Source organism: Triturus cristatus, chromosome 1_2, assembly GCF_964204655.1.
Source record: "Triturus cristatus chromosome 1_2, aTriCri1.1, whole genome shotgun sequence".
Taxonomy (NCBI): domain Eukaryota; kingdom Metazoa; phylum Chordata; class Amphibia; order Caudata; family Salamandridae; genus Triturus; species Triturus cristatus.
The window spans coordinates 276,952,057-276,973,605 of NC_140580.1; the positions used below are offsets into that span (position 1 = coordinate 276,952,057).

At 44.8% G+C, this 21,549-nt stretch overlaps 1 protein-coding gene across 2 annotated transcripts in view; it reads left to right on the plus strand.

Moving 5' to 3' along the window:
- The window catches only part of LOC146867156 (uncharacterized), a 514,074-nt gene that overhangs the window by 314,258 nt on the left and 178,267 nt on the right, over nucleotides 1–21,549 (plus strand). The window contains exons 4-6 of one of the 2 annotated variants that reach the window (XM_085603679.1): nucleotides 3,661–3,705; nucleotides 4,142–4,186; nucleotides 8,704–8,808. In XM_085603679.1, coding sequence (XP_085459805.1) covers nucleotides 3,661–3,705; nucleotides 4,142–4,186; nucleotides 8,704–8,808 — 195 coding nt within the window. The remainder of the gene's footprint in view (nucleotides 1–3,660; nucleotides 3,706–4,141; nucleotides 4,187–8,703; nucleotides 8,809–21,549) is intronic. The other variant, XM_085603682.1, reaches the window with a different exon arrangement.

Sequence of the window (21,549 nt, forward strand, 5' to 3'; positions counted from 1 at the left end):
CTAGCCCTTGTTCGACATGGTGTACCTTCACGTGCATGTCTCATACCCAGACCCCGTGCCTCCCGTGCCCCCAGTCCCGGTCTGTGCACCTTTCCAGTGGTCAGTGCCCGCGCCTTCCCCTCTAAGCCCCATCCCCTCAGGGCTTATCCGTACGCTGCTTGCAGAGGCTGGCCGAGACGCTGCTGAGGAGGGTGCAATTGTCTGGGCAGGACCCGGAGGTTGGCAGGCCGGTGGTGAATGGGTAGCCCACCGCCGCAGCCTGCTCGTAGGCACCCAGTGCCGGGTGCAGGGTGGCAGGAACGGCCGAGGCAGGCAGGGCGGCAGCAGCGCCCAGCGCCTGGCCCTGGTTCAAGTAGGCCACCAGCCTGCACATCTCCTTCAGAGCCTGCATCAGGTTGTAGTTCTTGGCCAGCAGAAGAGTGGCCAAGAGTTTGCGCACAGAGGGACTGTGTGCGTGCGGAATCACGGAGCACAGCTCATCCAGTGCATCGTTCAAGTCGTGCATGACCTAGGCACTAACTCATGGCAAATACAGAGGAGGTCATGCTCATTACAGGGGTACCCCAACGCATAGTGTTCCCTAGTGTATGTAGGTGTTTTCACTGTATTCTAAGTGTCTTTAGCAGAGCACTGGCTCCAGTCCTGGTTATTCAGAGTCAGTTACCACCAGTACCCGTCACTAAAAAGTTGGGGGCACAGGAGGACTTTCTGCTCCTCTGTTGGTTCTTTCTGCACATCTCTTGCTTCTTCCTGCACTTTTCTTCGTCTTTCTGGACTTCTGTTGCCTCTTTCTGCATTTGTCTTGCTTCTTGCTGCGCTTTTCTTCCTCTTTCTTCACATGTCCTAACTTTGTAGGCATAGTTAGAAATTAGCATTTAAAAAAACATTTAAATTCACTGAAAAAACTATAGGTTTCAGGCACGTTATAGTTAGAAATTAGCATTTCAAAAACCATTGAAATTCACTGAAAAAAACCATAGGTTTCAGGCACGTTATAGTTAGAAATTAGCATTTAAAAAACTTTAGAAATTCACTGAAAAAACCATAGGTTTCAGGGACGTTATAGTTAGTTGGACATTTCACTCGTACAAAACCATAGAAATTCCCCCGTTATAGTTAGTTCAGCTATGTTTAAGATACATGGTGGAATTGTCTTCTCCATTTCTTAGGAACCTTCTTGCTTTCATTGACAGATATACTCTTTTGCAGAATGAGAGCAATATTTTACCCTATTTCGTCTTAAAAAAGAGCCTACTCGTCACCTTTTTGGGGGGTAATTAAGACTTCTCATATTCCATATCATAATGGAAATAACCTTAGTACCTAAGTAGTATGCATACATTTCTCACTCCCATCACCCCTGCCTGGAATGGGCTTACCAGTTCCTCTTTTATGCTTTCTAGGACTGCTCCATCACCCACCTATGAGTGCACATTCACCATTGAAATTCTACTCCACCCATGGACAGTCATACTGGCAAGTGAGAGTTAAGCCACTGCTTACTACTAGGTGATACAGTGGTAGACTTCCGACAATGCAACCCCGCCCTTCTTTTCCAACATTCTAACTTCACAATGAACCACAGATGTAAAAAGCCGAAGTTGGTTGTTTTTGATATATCCCAAAATTCAACCTTGTTCTTTTCAAATTTATGTTTGTTTGACCAGAATAGAGTGCTTGAGTATTTTAATAGGAGCATAGGACATTTGTATCATGGACCCAGTGTGATGCATCCTTAATAGGACAAAATATATTTTAATGATGTTTTATCTATGATATCATGTGCACACAGATATTTGCAGTGGATGCTGACAGCACATCTTTCATGCTATCCTCTGTGAACTAAAAGGACCAAGGTTCTCTCAAAAAACATTCTAAGTGTCTTCCTGTTTACTATTTTCCACTTCCCTCCAGCTGCAACTCTCCCTGTGTCAGTCTCCCCTCACAATAACACACATTGCCACACTACATAAGGCACTTATAAAAATTAAAGCAAACAATTAATGAAGCTTATATTAGTATTACACATGATGTACCTGTTCAAAATGTGTGTGATAAAGCATGCACTGCTGCTGCCTATGCGGCAATGGTTTTCTATCTGTATGGGAACTGACTCTGCTGATGCACATGCTATGCCTGTTATGCTTGTAAGGAAGTATGCACAGCAGCTGCTGTGTTTACCTCTTCTTGATGTGTGAAGGTAACTTGCACAACTGATGCTACCTGACGTGAACATATTATTAGTGTTAGGGAAGCTTATGCTGCTGCTGCCCGTGCTGTATCATTGTTGTTTGTTTAGTGATGGATGGTAAAAACCTTTTTCCAAAAGGAACTACAATGACTAGTATTTCCACTTACCATGCACTTGCTTCCCATAGGTGTGGTCTGCAACTATAAATAGACATTGAAGTGCATTATTTATTCGGCATCAAAACCAATCAACTTTTCATGACTATCCAAGGGGACCATTGCCCTCTCTTAAACCAATTTTTTTTATATAAATGTAAACTTTTTCTTAAATGCCGAATCTTTTCCTCTAAATAAAATGGGCTGCATTTAATTTTAAAAAGCCTTTTATTCAAATGTGATCACAGGCATATTGATATGCTGAACCCAACAGGCAAACCTTCCTGTGATGTCATCTAATTAGAGTGGGTCGCAATTTGCGACTTACTTCATGACTAGTAATGAGGTAGGTTGGATTACAACCCACTCCAAATAGTAATTTTGGGAACCAACGTATTAGTACATGGGTTGGTTTGCAAAATCTCATTTGATTTGCCAAAAGTTAGCACATAATTTTGTGACCACTTTTTGCAAATTAAATTTTCGCACATCTGGCCCCATACTTATAAATTGACATTCTTCTGAATTTTTGATTACACAGCTGGTGTATGCAAGCGGTAGGAGGATTGCATGGCAGTACACCGCAAATTTAAATTCCACAAGCGCACAAAGAAGAGCATGACAAGCTGCAATTGTATAGGGCTTCACTTCTTGTAGAATTTGTGGTGAGCCCTCCTGAACAGATCTTGCAAGCACAAAAATCACATACTTGAGATTGATTATCTTCACAGTGATCTTGCCATTAAGATGACAGGAAGCATAACAATTTTCACTTACTCCATTGCATATGTGCTCAATAGGGGTCGTTCAAACACTAAAAGTATTTTAGAGAGTGGTTTTGGAGTTAGAGGCGATACATTCATCACGTAAGTGAGGATTAATAGTGAGACCTTCAGTAAAACTCTTCCATCTGCACTATGCTCTTGAGTGGCCCTTGTGCATTGCTACTGTTTGGAAAAATACTCCATTTTTTTATTTTTATTATAGTGATTACTACACGATTAAATGGTCTGGTCCTGGTGAGTCATTTTGTGAAACTTTGTTAACACATATCATTGATGAACCTAATTTGTAGTATCCTTCTATTAAGTTCTAGTTTCTATCATCATCTTTTTGTACTAACCCAATATGCATTTTGTATTCTTTGAATTAAAGTTGTGTGTATTTATAGCACTGATTCTTTACAATAATAGTAGCAGCAATAATAATAATACAAGATAGTTAAATTCATATATTGGACGTTGACATTTTCTAAAATGTTATATAATTTAGTGCGTTTTACTTTACAATCGAATTTACTGTTTTTCTTTCTAGATAACAGCAAATATTGAAACCACAAGTAAACCGGGAGAAGTACAGGTAACCCTCTTAAATACATACATTTGATCACCAAATTTATACTTGGTAATAGAACGCTATTGAGAAGAGTGTGGACAATGTTGACAACTATATGATTATGTATATGTCCAAGTTTAAAACTCTGCTAACTAATATCTGTGTAGCAAACATGTTGTACTCGCTAGCCTTTATTGTTTTACTTGACAGTATTTTAGTCTCTTTGTGCACATCTGATATATGTATTATTTTAAAAGAAAGTAAGAGATGTACATTTTCAATACCAGCTAGTCATAATGATAACAATAATTATAATAGCAACCATAATCATAATACAGGATAGTTTATCTTCATATTTTGAACATTGACATTTTCTAAAAAAATATCTTTTAATATACATCTTCATGTAACTTTAAAAATGAACAACTGTATATGATTCAATATATGTTTTACTTTTCAGACAACGCTCCTCTTTGGAACTTCAGATTCAGTGGTTCAGTCGCAGGTCAGATTCTTAATCATATATATTTGAATACTGGGCCTCATTAACAAAACTGTTTACGTGTGCAAGTCTTGAATTACATGTACAAAAAAAGTCTCTTTATGTGTGTAATAAACAAATATTAGTTTTACCGTTGTAAAAACATTTACTCACATCGATGTTTCCATGTAAGTAAAATTCTTGTTAGAGGGGGTTGTAGGCGCAGCAGTGTGGGAATGCTTTGGAAGTTTACGAACAGTTGCAAATGTACACTTTTGTTAGTATCCAAAACCATTTTCTGGGTCCTTCACGTTCTGGAAATGGTCAGAGATTTACTCCTGCTAAGGGCAGGAGTTCATTCCCTTTCCAGGGATGTAGAGTGAATGGAAATCACAAAAGGTTTTCCAGGATGATCCCTGGAAAGCTGGGACTGGTACAGGTTCCCAGGCACATGCTCGAAAACGTTTTGTGAATTCCAAACTCTTGGTAATATCCACTCACACGAGATCAAAAACCAGTGGCCGCAGATTTCAAATAAAAAAGAGGATCAGGCCCACCGAATTGAGGGCCTGATTAGGATTGTGGTCAGACATCCATCCAACTGCCATGCCATTAGGAACGGGACCGACCAAATAGCCGTTGGCGGTCCTGCCTTAGGTATTACGGTTAAACCGTCTGCAAGGCGCCCTGTACAGATCCCTGCACTAATTGGCAGGCACCATGCGGTGCCTGCCACATGGTGCAGGGGCATGTAGGGGGGCACCATAGGTGCCTGCCAGAACTGATGGCCAGGGGAAAAGGGGGGCCCACTACAGGCCCCCAATGTCCCTTTCCGCCAGCCTTACAGCCAGTGGGGAGGGACGTCATAATCCCGATGGAGGTTCCTGGCAGGCACCACCACCATTGTAGGGATTCAAGATCCCTTTGACGGTCCGACTGCCACCTTGATGGTTGGTCTCTCTGACCACCACCCATCTGCCTGCCATCCTAATGTGGCAGGTGGGAATCATCAGTACAATGGCAGACGGACCACCACCGACGGGCTGTCGGTGGCGGTCCTACTGTCATCGTAATCAGCCCCTTAGTTTTGATCATGAGTTTCGTCATCATTCGCACAATTGGCATTATTATATTGGAATTGCTTGACAGAGTGGAGAACCAGCATGATGTTGCACTGGACCGACAATGTTTTGGAGCAATGAGTGGTATTCGCATTTAGTGGTCGAGGAAGTGCAACTGACAGACTTTGAATGGGCTAACAATTCAAAAATGCAGCTTTCTCCATTTTTCCAGAATCCTTATTGAACTCTCTTCTGAAAACCGGAGCAAATTAAGTAGAGTTCTTTTGAGGAATTCTACAATCGAAATCAAACATCAATGTATTCAGTCAGTCCTTTGTGTGGTTGCAGAGCATTCTACCCTGCAATGGTAGCTATTGGATGCATCAAAAGCTATGTTACTATGTAATTCTTACACTCCTCTTGCACATGGTGAATATGTCACTTTTGATATTTAAACTAAGGTACCCCAAGCTAGTAAGGTATTTTTATATCTGGAAAAAAAAAATCGAACATTCAAATTCTTGAGTGGTTTAGAAAATGGGTAAAAGCATCAAAGTTTCAAATTTGATGTAAAACCCCAAACTTATTTCAGGTTGTTTTTATTTATTTGTGGGTTTTATTATAGCGCCTGAATTACCCCCGAAGGGGTATCTCTGTGCTTTGGACGGAGCTACTGTGCAGGCTGATGAAAGATTTTTAGAACAAGGTAGTCTTAAGTAGTTTACTGAAGTGTGGATAGTCGGGGCATTGTCTCATGTGTATAGGAAGCTGGTTCCAGTACAGGGGAGCAAGGTAGGAGAAAGATTTCCCACCTAGTCTCGTTTTCCTCACCCTGGGAACTGAAAGAAGAGATTTGCTTCCTGATCTAAGGGTCCTGGAAGGAAAGTAAGGCTTAAGTTTCTTAGAAATGTATAGTGGATATTTGTTATACAAGGCTTTGCGGACAATACAACAGATTTTGAATTTCATACGCTTGCAGATTGGGTGACAATGGAGCCAGTGGAGAAGGGGAAGGGAGGAAGTTTTAAAAGGGGCATTGGTAACCAATCACGCTGCAGTGTTCTGGACCACCTGCAATCTACTGAGAGATGACTCATTCGCTGAGACAAGGAGAGCATTACAGTAGTCGAGGTGGCTCATGACCATGGCCTGAATGAGAGTTTTGCGGGTATGATCTGGCAAAAAGGGGAAGACACGTCTAAGCAAACTCAACACATAAAAGCAGGTGCTAGCAGTGTGGGCAGCAGGCTCTTTTAATATTAAGGCACAATCAAGGCGAATGCCCAAGTTTTTGACTAGGTCTTTAGGGCTAGGAGGGGTGCCTGCCAAGGGCTACAGGCCACCAGTCTGGGGACCATAGAACCGGAGCGTCCCCGAAGAGCATAATCTCCGTCTTACCTGCGTTAAGTTGGAGAAAATTGCTCTTCATCCAGAAGGCAATTTCAGTCATTCCCTCTGAAAAGGTGGACTGAGCCAACGAGGAAGATTTGTTAAAAGAGAAGAGAAACTGGGTGTCATCCGCATAAGAAACGGGCAAGAAGCCGCAGGACCTAAGGAGGTTGGCCAAGGGGGCTCTATAGATGTTAAACAATGTAGGGCTCAAACATGAGCCTTGAGGCACACCCTTGGTCAATTCCATGTTCTTAGACCGAAAAGGTCCTAGAATGACAGTCTGAGTACAGGAGGACAGGAAGCTAGTCATCCACTGAAGGGCAGGTCCTCTAAGTCCAGTCTCCTCCAATCTCCTGAGCAAGATCTGGTGTGACACTGTGTCCAACGCAGCAGAAAGGTCCACCCGCACGAGAATTGTAGAGTCGCCACTGTCTAAGGCAGAGGTCTTCAATCTGTGGGGCGCGACCCACAGGGGGGCCATGGAGTCCTGGGAAGGGGGTCGCGCATTTCCAGGCCTAACTTGTGCCTATACAAAACATATGCGCTTCCTTTGGACAAAAACACCACGATCGTTAAAACACTTCAGCTGAAGTAACTTGACTCTCATGTGCTGTAAAAGGAAGAGGCCAAGCAGACAGGTTAAACAATCCCTCTAACAAGCCTTCTTTCCAGGGTGCCTGCTTGCCTGAATGAAAAGCAAATGTGTGCTAGAAGTTAATCTGCATATGTAAAGGATGCTTGGGAGGGGTTCTGGCTTTAGTTGTTCGAATCGCTCCAAGCATTGTGAGGGCAAAGATGTGTTTTTGTTTTTTTGCCTGGTGTTTATCAACTGAGATGTGAAGTGGGTGCTTTTAATCATAACTGTATTTACAGAGCGCTTAGTACCCCGAGGAGGAGTTGAGGGACTGTTATGCAAAAAAAGTAAATGCATTACTTATGGTCTGATATTACTTTGGAGCTGATTTATGAGAGGCTTGTGCTGCCGGAGTGTCTTTTTTTTTTTAAGCTTAGGTGGCACGAGCGTTTCAATCATATCTATGAGGCGAGGCAAAGTCACCCTGCGTGGCTTTGCATGGCCTTATAGATATGGAGTAAGACAAAGCAGCGCGAGTCGCTGCGTTGCCTTACTCTATGTCAAGTAGGCATTCCATGGGCATTGCAGTGGGTGTTCCCACGCAACACCCATGGATTTTGACGCTGCCCCAGATTTGAAAACCATGTAAAACTGTGGCAGCGCCAAAACCTTATGCCTTCCCACAGCAGGCGTAATGAGGAGAAATGTTTTCATTTCTCCCCGTTTTTTACTCTTTCCATGTATGCTGCATTCTGCAGCACACATTGAAAGAGGAAACCCCCCCTCATGATTGACCTTTGGTTTGCTAAACATAGTTTAATTTATTTCCCCAATGTAAAAATGATTTGCTGTGGGAACAGGGGGCATTTATGGTTGTCGATAGTTGCTGCAGCGGCCAGCTCAGGTAAGCGAGGTGGGGTGGGCGGGGAAGTTGACAAACAACGGAATAGGTATAATTAAATAAAGGAATAATACCTATTTCTTCCGTCATCTGTCTGGTTCCATCCCTACCGCGCCCTACTCCGCTCCACCACGCTTACCTGACCGACCGCCGCTGGATAGTTGGCAATGATGAGGAGGGGGTCCTTACGCCTAAAACTTTTGACAGGGGGGTCCCGGCATCAAAAAGTTTGAAGACCTCTGGTCTAAGGTATTTCTGATGTTATCCGTGACCTCCAGAAGGGCCAACTCCGTACTGTAGCTGGGCCTAAAACCAGATTGAAAGAGGTCCAGGCTGCCATTATTTTCGACATGGGCGGAGAGATGTTGATTATACATGTTTACATGTTAATATACTAATTACATATTGTCATCAGTTTATCTCATGGACAGATGACAGTGTTGCTTTTAGAATAGTACAGGAAATTGTTTAATACCTGACACTGTGGTGTGAGTTGCAGTCTTGAAAGTGTTTAAGCATCAACAATTGTCCACGCAATCATCGCTGGTGTTTCTAGATGGTTAAAAGAACACGGAAAGTGCAGTAACAAGTTTGTTTCCTATTATTTTTTTAGAGTGCTGTAATTGGACTTGCAACAGGCATACCAATATCTGTGATTTTCATAGTTGGAGTCGTCGTAGTAATATTCCATGTACACAAAAGAAGTGGCAGCAAACAGGTATAAGTGCCATATTCGAATTCTCATTATAAATATTGAAGTTTTATCAGGAAATTTGAATTGTATATTAGGAAAATAAACATCCATTTCCATCAAGTTATGTTCTCTTTTACGCTGCGCACACTACATTTAGGAGGTAACTGACCCAATCCCCTAGCTGCCTAATTGTCAAAGTCCTATATTATCTGTCTTTCTGGGTTCTCTCTCTTCCTCTCACTCTACCTGCATCTTTCTCTCACTATTTAGCCCACTCTTCGTTGTAAAGTGTATTACAATCTTCTTATGTCTTTTGGTTGGTTAACCTATTTCCCAGTGTATATTCCGATATTTCTTTGTAGGTTAATGTGCATGTTTCCCTGCTGACATCTACAGTGTGTGATGTATCTTACCAGACGTAGCTGAGTTGTATTTTATAAGTTCCTTTATTATAATCAGGGTGCAAGATGGCATTCCAGTACAATAATTTGGTTTCCATGTACATCTGCCATTCAGCCTGTTAGTCCTTATAGTACAGCCCCACTAGGAGTAGCCTGCCTGCTGCTCAGCCCATCTCCCAACTTCACCACTCATCCACACAGGCACCCAAACATTGCAAGCATCACAGTCACACCAACATTCCACTCCCAACAGTCACACTGGCTGAGCAGCAGGGAGATAGGTAAACTGGGATGCATATACTTAAATAAGCAGGATATAACAGTGTGGTTATTTACTTGCCATCTGTCTGTCTCACGCTCTTGGTTTATTTACCTGTTTGACTCACACGTTTTCTCTGTGTGTGTGGGAGGGGGCTTAATATGCGTGCCTGTCATTTTAAATCTCATTCTATGACTGCCCGTCTCCTGTTCTTTACATCATTATGTCTGTAGCTCAGCATATCTGTATGTATTGTGCTCTTTCTCTTGCATATTTCTAGGCCCACTTCTCATAGCTTGAGATTTTCCAATAATACTCTGATTCTAAAGTGTTCTCTATCTCCCTGTTTATTATCTCACCCCTTCTTTGACATTCTCTCACTCTTCTATTTTAGTGCCTGTCTCTGCCATACTAGCTGTATGCTTCTTGTCTTCATATGTAGTTGCCTCTCACTCTGCCAGCTTAGCTCATTGGCAGGAGATGAGATCTGATATAGATGAAATGTCTATCAAAAGTGCCCAGCCATAACATAGGGCTCTAAACGCAAAGGCAATACGAAAGTAATTATAAAGTAAAAACAATGGCACTGAAGGGAACCAGCTTATGTGCGGATGTGCAAAATGCAGTCAATCAAAGTGAAGTTAACCAGTGGCTTAAGCAGGCTGGTCCACTGCCCCATGCTATGTACTGTAGTGGGTGGAACCAAAATGTGAATGGCACAGCAACAGACCAAAGGATGGAGAGAGCTGGCTGAAAGCCCCCATATATAAGTATATTATACATATTTCAGAAAAATCAAAAGGTCTTGGCTAACACCAGACCTAAAAAGGGCAGTTCTCTCTGAATGTAAGAGACATCTCCCTTCACCATCCAACCTTTTCTCAAAGACCAAAAGGCTGCTTCTTTGGGAGATAAAAAACTAGGCCTCAAAGCATGCTCACAGCAGCCTCCAATGGAATCTATTGATAACAAATAAAGAGACAAACTCCTGCACCATTTATGCACCTGCATAGTAGACACTATCTTCCCCTTCCTCTCTGTTTCCACAGACACAGAAAGGGAGAGGACAGAAGAAAAACAAGAATTGGCAAAGCCGATAGGTCTGACTTTAATGAACAGCTGAGTTAACACATGCTCTATTATTTACGGGTAATCTTCATTACTCCGGGTCCCGTGGTCCTCGTCTCATTCATGACAAAGCAGAGATAATCATCTCCTGACAGAAAAAGAGAACAGAGGAATGCTGGGACCCTAACACCAGCCCCTCCCACTGGGAATACACAAGCAGTACTTACCCAGCCGGGAGGGAAGGTGGGGCATAATGAATGGGACGGGGATAACAGGACCCGGAGTAATGAAGATTATGGGTAAGTACTAGAGATTTACCCCCCAGGTCCCTCCTGTCCTCATCCCATTAATGACAAAGTGGAGAATACTAAAGAAGAAACCTGGCCTTCCAAAACCCTCAAGCACACCCAGGGAACCACACCAAAGGCAGCAACCCAAGGGAAGCAAAACGGAGCACCGCAGGAGACAACAGTCGGAGCACCCTGACAGGAAGCACCCCACCATAGCAAGATTGTACCCACCAAAAACAAACGGGAAACAACCAAGACGAAGAGAAAGACAACCCATAGAGTTCATCCAGTACACACCAGGAGCCCCTACCCCTCGAGCGAACAAGGAAGGGGGAGAACATGCCAAACAAAAAAACAACAGAGGCTGCCAAAAGAGGGGGGGAGGGAACATGCCAAAAAAAAGGGAGCCAGTGAACGCAGTGAACACGAGAAGACGAAGTCCCAACAGGACATGTCCAAGGGCACCAAACAGACACACAAGCAACCCCAAAAGATGAGGTGAAGAAAGGAAGGCCCCATAGCCCCCTACACACCCATAAACAACAATTGGTTCTGTCGGGCAGACAGCAATTTCTTTGTAACTCTATATATTTAAAAAAAAAGGTGATTAAATGTACAAGAAACACACAGAGAAGAATATTGTTATCAAAGAAAATGAGCAAAATATTTTTACTATTTGTTATTTACCTATTCATACAATGGGTTAACAATTACCACGCCTAATCAAAATAGTCAGCAAGGCTGTCCGGTAATTCAATTGGTAAAAACGGCGCATGTGGGAGTGAGCAAAGTGACATAGTGGGTATGGTGCAGAAGTGACAGAATCTGTGTAAACAACAGGGTGACATAAAGCTGTACATATATTTACAACATAAACAGGTCCAATTTCGAATTCAAAACTAATAATCGCCCTTAGCTTAATAATTCTGTAACCTCTGTGCTAGAAGGGCATTCTCAGATATGAATGGACAAAAAACCGTCGACGTTTTGACCCTAACAAACAGCCTAAGTTGAAGAGGTCAAAAGCGGGTCTTCATCAGGACAGGAGTAGTGTAGGACAGCCGGATATTTGAAGGTGGGTAGACTTCTGATTGGTAAATTGGGCCTAAAGATGGAAGGCACCAGTGACAACATCCATCTGGACATCCATGATGGAATGGAACCGATATCTGAATGTCAAGGAGATTCACGACACTCAACACAAGGGGTGGTTCGGGTGCGAAGATGATAGAAAATAAATGTCGAACTTGTAGTCAAAGTGAATGTGACAGAATCACGCCAAGAGGTAGCAATAAATGTCAAGCGCGGCGTGTCTGATCAATTGAGGCATCATTCAGTCTCTTTTAACATCATGCCGGTGGCCAGATTCAAGGATCCTGTCACATTCACTTTGACTACAAGTTCGACATTTATTTAACGCGAGGAAGACCCCAGCACCTCACAGGCAAAGGCCAGGAGGGCAGCAGAGACCCCTGACACAGAACCGCCGGACCACGCAGGACCGAAACCCAAACAAGGCAACAGCCCAGGGCCGAGAGCACAACAGCCAGGACAAAAACAAAACAGTGCCAGCAGCCAAAGCCCCAGAACTAGACCAGCACCCATGGAGGACACACTGCACCCACCGCCCCATACAGTAACAGAGACTGGCAGAGGCCAAAGGAGAGAAGCAGAGGGGCAGAGGCCCTCCCACAACACAGCAGCAGACCCTAGGAAACCAGCAGCCAGGCCAGCGGGCAACCGCAGAGGCAAGACAAACACCCCAAGACTGCCCCCCTGACAGGGGAAGGGGGGACGCCGCCCGACAAACACCCACAAAGGGAGCAGGCCCATACGGGGCACACAGGAAGACAGGGCAGGCTGACGGGCAAAGACAGGCCCAGCCAGAACCAGGAGATCACAATGGCAGGAACACCGTACCCCACAAGGACTGGAACCCAGCAGCAGAGGCACCAGCCACCCAACAGGCGGAAACCACACAAGCCAGAATACTGACACCAGAAAACCGGGGGGGGGGGGAGGCCAAGCAAAACATACCCCAGCACAGCCAGCCCCAAACACAGCCCACCAGACCAGAAGAGCTGCAAGCAAGCGCACGGGCAACACTGAGCAGTCAGCACCCAGACACCCAGGCGGACCCCAAATCAGGGACTAACCAGGTCTGACCCAACCCAACCTCGAGGGAAGAGAAGGGAAGAAGGGCCACCGGAGGGACAAGCATGAAGAACCTCAACAAAGGGGCCTCCACAGGGGGAATAACCCCCACAGCACTGGGGAACCCCAGGCAAACACCCACAAACCCCTGCCAAACATGGCAGACCCAAGAAAAACCAGGCCCAACCAGCACAACCCAGCACAGCAAACCAGAGCAGGGTCGACAAGGGATAAAGGCAGAAGGCCAAAAAGCAGGAGCATAAGACGAAAACCATCCAGTGGCATGAAAGAAGGGCCCAGGCAAAGCAAGGCAACGAGAGAGGAAGAGAACATTCCACAGGAACAACCGAGCCTCCCCGCAAACCTGAACCTGACCCATTTCCGCACCTGGAAGATAGAGCTGCTCCCAAAGGAGGGGCAAAGGACCTCAAAACACCGGCAGGGTGGCCGCAACACAAGGAAACAGCAGCACCCCCCTGGGCACCCAGCAAGCAGCATGACTGCAGGACCCAAACAAGGGCCAGGGAAACAAACCAACCAGTGCCCTACATGTGACGGCATACCCCGGAGGACAAGACCGGCACCATACAGAGCAGGCACGAGCACTGTCCGAGACTGAAACGCCAGAGGAGGGAGGCATGGAGACAGCACACGAACAGGCCAGAATGCCAGACGGGGAGCTGAAACCAAGACCCAACCAGGATCCCCAGCCCTGAGGGCGGCACAAGCCATGCGCCCCCCGGGAGGGAGCATGCCACAGGGACACAGGCACGAGTGCCAAAAGCAAGGCGCCACAAGGCCCTGACTGTTCCCAGAGTGAAAAGAAGACAGCAGGAGGGAGCACGCCACAGGGCCACAGGCAGGGGAGCTGAAAAGCAGGCACCACAAGGACCAGGATAGGATCCCAGAGCAGAGCAAAAAACCCAAGGGTATAACCAGGGGCAAACCAAACGGAGACAGAGGGCACATAGGCATAGTCAGACACCTAGACTCCACCTGCTCAACCCCAGCTGACAGCAACCTTGGCACACTCAACCGGGGGGGCCACACAAGCACCCCCGCGCAATGGGGAACCACAGGCAAAGCCAGACAATAAAACACAATTACCCAGGAATGCACCCCCATGCTGCTGGCAACCAACACCCTCCAGAACTACAGTGACAGTTACAGCAATGCCGGGAACAGCACATTACCAAGGCCCATACAATGGGTGTTAGTGCCAACACCGGTATGCACAGGCTCCCATAGCATCCACAGTACACCATTCACAGTAGGCTGCACAGACAAAAGCACAAAAAAACGATATGTGGTACTCTTCGGGGAAGGGGTCAGCAGCTCCGTAAAAGGCACCTGCACCCTCACCCCTACAGCCAGTCCAAGGCCAACCACCAGGAACCACGCCAGGGACACAGGAATCCGAGGAGGCATGCAGCAAGCAAGGCACGTCAACAAACTCAGCCATGCTATAGGAAGACGGGCCCAGCAACCCGGAAGCAGCTGGAAGGCCGGCGCACCAGGCGCCAAGGGCTTGCCGGTGTGCAAGAGCGGTTTTGGCCAGGAACAACCAAGCCTCCAGCAAGTCCGGCAAGCCAGCAGGCAGACCAGCAGGACCACGATCCGAACAGCCAGGCAGCCGGACAGGGGAGTCCAAATAAGAAAGCTCCACTTAAGCCCAGCAGGAGCAGCACCAGCACCTCATACCAATTATGCTGACAGACAAAAAAAAGAACAGGCAGAATGCTGGGTAAGTACTGCTTATGTATTCCCAGTGGGAGGGGCTGGGGTTAGGATCTCAGCATTCCTCTTTTTTTCTGTCGGGAGATGATTATCTCCACTCTGTCATGAATGGGACGAGGACAGAAGGGACCTGAGAATAATGAACAAATGTTGTTTGCATGCCTAGCTAAGAGCAATTTCATGCAGATAAAATATACGCATTTAAATGGTACTGACAGAATATTAACCCATTATAATCAGTTGTTGCCACATTTTGTCAAACACAATAATGTAGGCAAGGGAGGGTTTGTGCAAATCCATCAGAGTTAGCTAAAAATATAACACAAGTTGTATTGATTTGGGACTGAAAGTTAATATTTCAGAGGCATATCATTTGCATTCCATTGCTGTGGATGGCCTATAACATGTTGAATCACCCCCAATAAAATGGTAGAAGGCAAGGGTGTGTGGCATATTGGAGAACTATTGGGAACAATTGTCATTATAATATTAGAGGGATTAGGTTGAGGTGCTATGTAGAAGATGAGAGACTATGCCAGTAGAGAGGGGGAACTGCTAATTGAAGGAATGTATTGTGCTAGTAGATATGGGCAATGTTGTAGTCAGGGAGATACTTTCTACTGGTAGTAAAAAAAATAGTTCTGTGGAAAGCAAGATTTATTTTGATATTTTGATAATACAAGGAAAACATTTCGCTAATAGCTTGTGGAATGATTGTGTAGTATCCTTTTCTCCTAATCTTTACTCTCTGTTCTGTCTGTCGTCCACTACTCATCTCTAACGCTAAAAAATTGTAATCTCCCACTATACCACCTCAGCCTCATTCTCCTCTTTCTCCCGCTGTTATTTAATTTCTTTAGTTACTTGGAATTTACCAAATTACAGTTTTGTAATGTATATCTACTAAGTGTTGCTCAGTGCACTTGTGCTTTGTGAAGTACTCAATTTGTTGTTTTTACTGTTTTGCACATTTGTTTCTTGGTGTGCAGGGAGTGTATTGGTAAAGTACTGTGTTTATGTATGCACTGTGTCTGCTGTATGAATTACCTTGGTGTCCTGTGTTTGTATTGCTTTCCTGTGCATACTATGTGCGCTGAGTATTGCAGTCTGTGATGTATAATTTGTGTGTGTACTTAAGGAGAGGTGTGGTGCAGCGACCAGAGCAGCTGACTCTGGAGCGCTGGACTTTCCGTTCGATCCCTGGCATCGGTGGCAGCTCAGCATTATGTGACTCTGGGCAGTAGCTCACTTACTCTCCCTGACGGCCCCCAGTGCCTTGAGACCCTTAGGGGTGATTAGTCTGCGCTTTACAAATACCAAATGTTTTAGCGTAAATATATACCAAATTACTTTTCACAGCTCTACACAGAAAAAAAAACTTCCTACAAATAGTAAGCTAGACTGTTTTCTTATATAGATTTCAATGACAATGTGCAGTGATATTTACTGCATATATTAAATAATGGAAATGGCAATTAATTCACTTCTGCTATAATTTCCAAATGCGATTGATGGCGGCCATTTAGCTGAGCGTCTGGTAAATAGTACATTTTCTCTGTTACTTACCTGGCTGCTGAATAAAAAGATTATCTATTATGTGGTTGGTGGCTTTGCAAATAACAAGGAAACTACTCACCCAACCATTGGAAAAATAGCAGGTGGTGCATCAACTGGCAGTTGACCATGCAATTAATAAAGAAGCTGCATTAGTTACACCCTTGAGTCTGCTTACCCACTTTACTTCCACTCTGTCATTTCTCTTCCCAGTCCGCCTTCTTTCCTCTTTCCCCAACTCTACCTTTTTCCTTTCATCTTGCCTGTTTTCCCCTGTCTGCCCACTTTATCCTAAGTTTGTTTGTTCTCCCGCTATCTGCTTACCCCACAACACCTATTTCCCCCCAGTCTGGCCTTTCTGCCACCACGTCTCCATTTTCATCACATCCCCCCGAGTCTACCACTTTGCCCCTAGTCTGCCTGCTTCCTGAGTCTGTCCAGTCTCCCTAGCCTGCACGATTTTCCCGGTTCTCCAACCGAATTTGCCCAAACTCCCCTCAGTCAGACTGCTTTCAGTGTCTGTCTTTGGTTGTCTCTAGTCTGATGGTTTTCACCCATTCTTCCAATTTTCTCCTTAGGCTGCCTGTTTTCCTGTATGTCACCAAGCTTTTCATCAAGATTGTTACTTTTTCCCCAAGTTCACCTTTTTTCCCTCAGACATGATGCTTTCCACTCCAAGTCCATCTGCATTGCACAGAAAATACTAATTATCTCCAGAGTTTGTCTCTTTTCCCTTACTCTGCCAGTTTTCTCTCTGTCTGCCCAGTTTCCATTTATCTGCTTGCTCCCAGTCTGTTCACTTTGCACCCAATTTTCTTGCTTCCCCTGAACACCCGGATCTTGCCTCTTCCATGCGGCCTGTCCATTGCCTCCTAGCTCAGACAATTCTCCCTGAATGTCTCCTAGCATTTCCCAGTCTGCCTGTTCTCCTCCTGAATCTCTCTGCTTTTCATTTAGCTTGCCCACTCTCCCCAGACTACAAGTTCTCCTCCAGACTGACCTTATTCACCCCATCGATCTGCCCTCAGCTCAGTCTTTCCCCTATCCCTTCATATATCAACTCACTTTATTCTGTCTGTACTCTCCCCTGTCTATCCACTATTTCCACCGGACTTCACTCTACTCGTCTATCTGACCTCTCGGCCACACTCTAAGCTAGGCTTGCTGTTTTCTTCAAATGGCTTGGTTCTCCCTTGACCCTATTCACTCTCTTTTCACCGTCAGATTATTTGCTCAATCCAAGACTGCCCTGTGTGACTTTAACTTGCACACACTTCCTCCATTATCACCTCACTGCCTTCCAGTACACCTGTTCTCCCTCAGTGCATCTGCTTTCCACAAAACTAGCATCGCTTGTTGCCAGCTTTCTGTTCATCCCCATTCTGTATACTCTCCCCAGTCTGTATGTTCTCCCACCCAGTCTGTTATATCTCTCTGCATCGATCTGATCAAAGAGCTTTGCTTTCTCTACCACCATCACTGCTTTCCCTATCTCTCTGCTGTCTCTCTTAAATTTGACTGCTCCCTTTCCAGGTATATCTACTGCCACCATCAGCAATTCACTCTTTCAATCTGTGGTATTTCACTTTGTCACGCCACTCTTCAAGTCTACTCTTCTCTCTGTTCTTTCAAAAATGCCTCTACTGTCACCTCAATCTTTCTGTTGTCTGTCAGTATCTCTGTTCTTGCTTTAGACTCTTCACTCTGCTTCCATGTCTTGCCAGTCTCACAGTCTATCTTTCCTCCCAGTGTGTCTGCTCTCCCTTGTAGTCTGGTTGCTCATCTCTCATTCTGTCTTGTTACCCACTGAGCCACCTTGCTATTGTCGGCTCTGTTCCCTGTCTCTATTCTCTCCAAACCAAGTTTCTCTGCTCTGACCAATGTCTCTGCTATGCCCTAAGACTCTTGTCTCTCCCTGCTAGTATCCCTGCTTATGTGTGGCGGGGCTTTTGTTTGTATGTTTGGACCCATTTTCTCCTTCTTTCCAGCATCTTGGAGGACTTTGTTTGGATTCCTGGTTCCCTGCTTTTCTGCTCTACACCTGGTGGGTGCATGAAGCATTCTTCCTCTCCTTTTTCAGAGGGTGAGGTTGAGGTGATGCCTTCTGAAACATGGCAGATGTGTGCTTTAGCGTGAAAGGCATCATGGATGCATTTGGAGGCTATGTGGTCATTTTAAAGGGTAGTACCAACAGTGCAAAGCATTGCAGAGCATCCCGTGAGCAAAATAATTTATAAAAATCATAGCCCAACGGGGTTAACAAGAGGCACCAGGTGCACTGCTACATGGTAAATTAACTTGTCCTCAGAAATAATGCACGCTAATCCATGTCACAACTGAGTACTCAGAAGGACAGCAAGTACAAAACTGTGAGGAAAAAGCTGCACCAAGCACGAAACGTTAGCTCCCATGTGGCTGTATCTCAATTTCCAGAGCATACATCAGTCTTTGAAAGAAGAAAGAATGGTCATGAAGAAATCAAAACCTTCTCAGCAGGGCCAGACTGGGAACCAAAACCGGCCCTGGCAAAGTGCTCGGCCGCCCCCCCTCTACCCCCTGCAGGGGGTTGGGGGTGCCGCCGAGCTCTTTGCCCGGGCCGGTTTTCGGCCGATTTTGTTACAGGGCCGATTTTGCGACCCTGTAACAAAAACGGCCCCCAGGGGCCAAAAACCGGCCACCACCCATGCGGCGCACCGGGGGATTGCCCGGTGCCCGCTAGGGCCAGTCCGGCCCTGCTTCTCAGTGATCTCACTGATACACCTGGTCCTTTTAAACCAACAAAGAAGAGATTGGCACAGAAGCTGTAATATAAAAGATATATTTTTTATTAACCTCAGATGAGGGAGATTGCGTCACACAATACCATCTAGTCACTGTAGGAGGCATTCTAAGGAGTACAGAGAACAGGGGCCTTATGTACCCATACAGGGGCTCAAAAGAAGGCGGTGCAAGTACACATGAGAAGAGTTACACACATAGATGGTCATACAGAAAATGCACAGTCAACAAGTAGGAGGAGTAATAAGTTGCTGACATCAGTTAGAACAGCCTGACAGTTCTATACTAGGAGCAGGTGCATTCTACTAGCTAGGCCCCTCTGAGCATGTGCAAGGCTCTGGAAGAGGGAAACAGCAAATGGCTAGCACATAGCTAACTAAAATGGCTGCCAAGTGCAAAGCTCATGCTAACAGATCCCTGTAATCTTTAACAGATGGTCCTTTTAGCATGAGCTAAAGACATTCCTATGATCCAGTAGGAACACAGATAATATTTGCACATTAATTTTCATAAATTTATCAATATCCTAATTCATTGATAGGTGGACATTTCTCATTCTAAATAAGCGGGTATATATAAGGTATAAGCAGGAGTACAAAGGGAACAAAGCATTGGGTCATAATTAACATACAGATACCAGGAGAGAGTAATGACTATTATCACAAACAGAATTATTAACTTTCTAGTCCTAAGCAAATCCTAGAACCGTCTAGTAAAAACATTTTCAAGGCTCCTATGCATTTCAGTGACCATCCATTTCAATTTCAGAATAGCCAACAGCACATATCTAATAAAAACATTTTCAATAGACTTTCCATTTTCCTTTATGAGGGCCCGAACATCAATAATTATTCAAGGAAAGGGCAAAGTAACATTGGTTAAGTGCTCAGGAAAACGTTTTTTGGGTAGAATAAACATTAAGAGAAATACAAATATTAAGGAAGTCACACAAATTATTACAAAAACAATTCTGGCTCCTAGGGACCAGGAGGACCACACATGGCCATAGGAATTTGGACGTAGAGCTGTAAAGGGCTGCTCCTCCTAAAAAATGGGACGACTAAAGGGGTACATTTTTAACAAAAAAAAAGAAGTCGTCGTCCTTGGGAAATTAAAGCCGCTGTACAACCAGCCAGAGGGGAGACTTCTCCCTGTGCCCGTTTGAGCCTCACAGGCAGGCTCTTGTTGTTCCCACGGTGGAGCTGCACAACTCACAACTCAGGAATCACGGCCCAGTTTCAAGGGAAAAGTTTCTTCTTTCAGGATAGGGCAATCACCTTCCGGGGCAAATGCCCTCAGCGATTCTGTCCAGTGTCTCATGCAGTGCACCAGTTTTCTTCATTTCAATCGAACAGGCACCAGAGACACAGCACCTGTACCCTGAACTCAAGTCCTTCCCTAACTCCTGTATTGCTCTGCTGGCACACTGCTCTTTCGTTGGGGCCACAGATTGTATCCAGTGTGCCCAGGTATCTCTTAATCAACAACCAAAGGTGCAGACATTACAGCCAGCATTCAGGATCGTGATGCTGAAGTACCTGAAGCAACCCTTGTTTCAAAGGGGGTTACCTCAAGCAAAAACTTCCTTGCTGTTCTGGTCGGTCTGTGACTCTCAGCTGGGCATCAAAAATTTGATCCTTTCTGATTTGTGACCCCGTCTTTCACCCAAGACAGTGGCAGGGGTACACAATTCACATCCCAGTGCTTTCGGCCTTCACTGAGGTCCTAGTTGGCAGCAATGCCTGTGCTGATTACCTTCACCTTGACTTCAAGCTGGACTGGTGCTGACTTCCCAAGCTAGATTTGATGTCCGGACCCCTCTGGCAATGGTTGTAAGGTATCAAATATCTATTGGTGGACAGAACAAAAAGGTCTTTAGACAAGGCACAGAAATGGTCTATCAACAGAGAGGATAGTCTCAGAATACTTCCTAGTCTTGGGACGCCCCATATATTAGCAAGGCACCCAAGAACCACTTTCATCTATGTGAGAGTAAAATAAACAACAGCCTGGACCTATTGGCAAGTATAAAAGGAACTCTTTGGTGAACTGACGAGTAATATGTCACCCAATCCCAAGCAGCCAAGGAAGTCTGTGTTCATAAACTAAATTCTGAGGTAAAGAGAAAAACAACACAGACATGCCCTAAATCCTTACATCTCTGTATTCCTGTGTGCTAATCTGGAGAACGTCAAGAAAAAAGGAAATGTTCTACACTTTTACTCATAGATTTTATATTACTTGTACAGGACTGCATACACTTCTAAAATGATTTCTCCTAATAAAAGCACCTACATTGTACGCTTAGGACGATGCTCTCATGTTATAGGAGCAACAGGAAAATCTAAAACTGCTAATTTAACAGGGATTTTTAATACAAAAAGAACTAAAAACTTCAACATAATGGGTACATTTTCTCTAGCAGAACATGTTGTGAAAAACAAACTCCTATAAAACAATAATTCCTTCAAAAATGTTTGCTGAGGATCACATGGGTCTTCCCTGCATTCTACTTTTCACAATC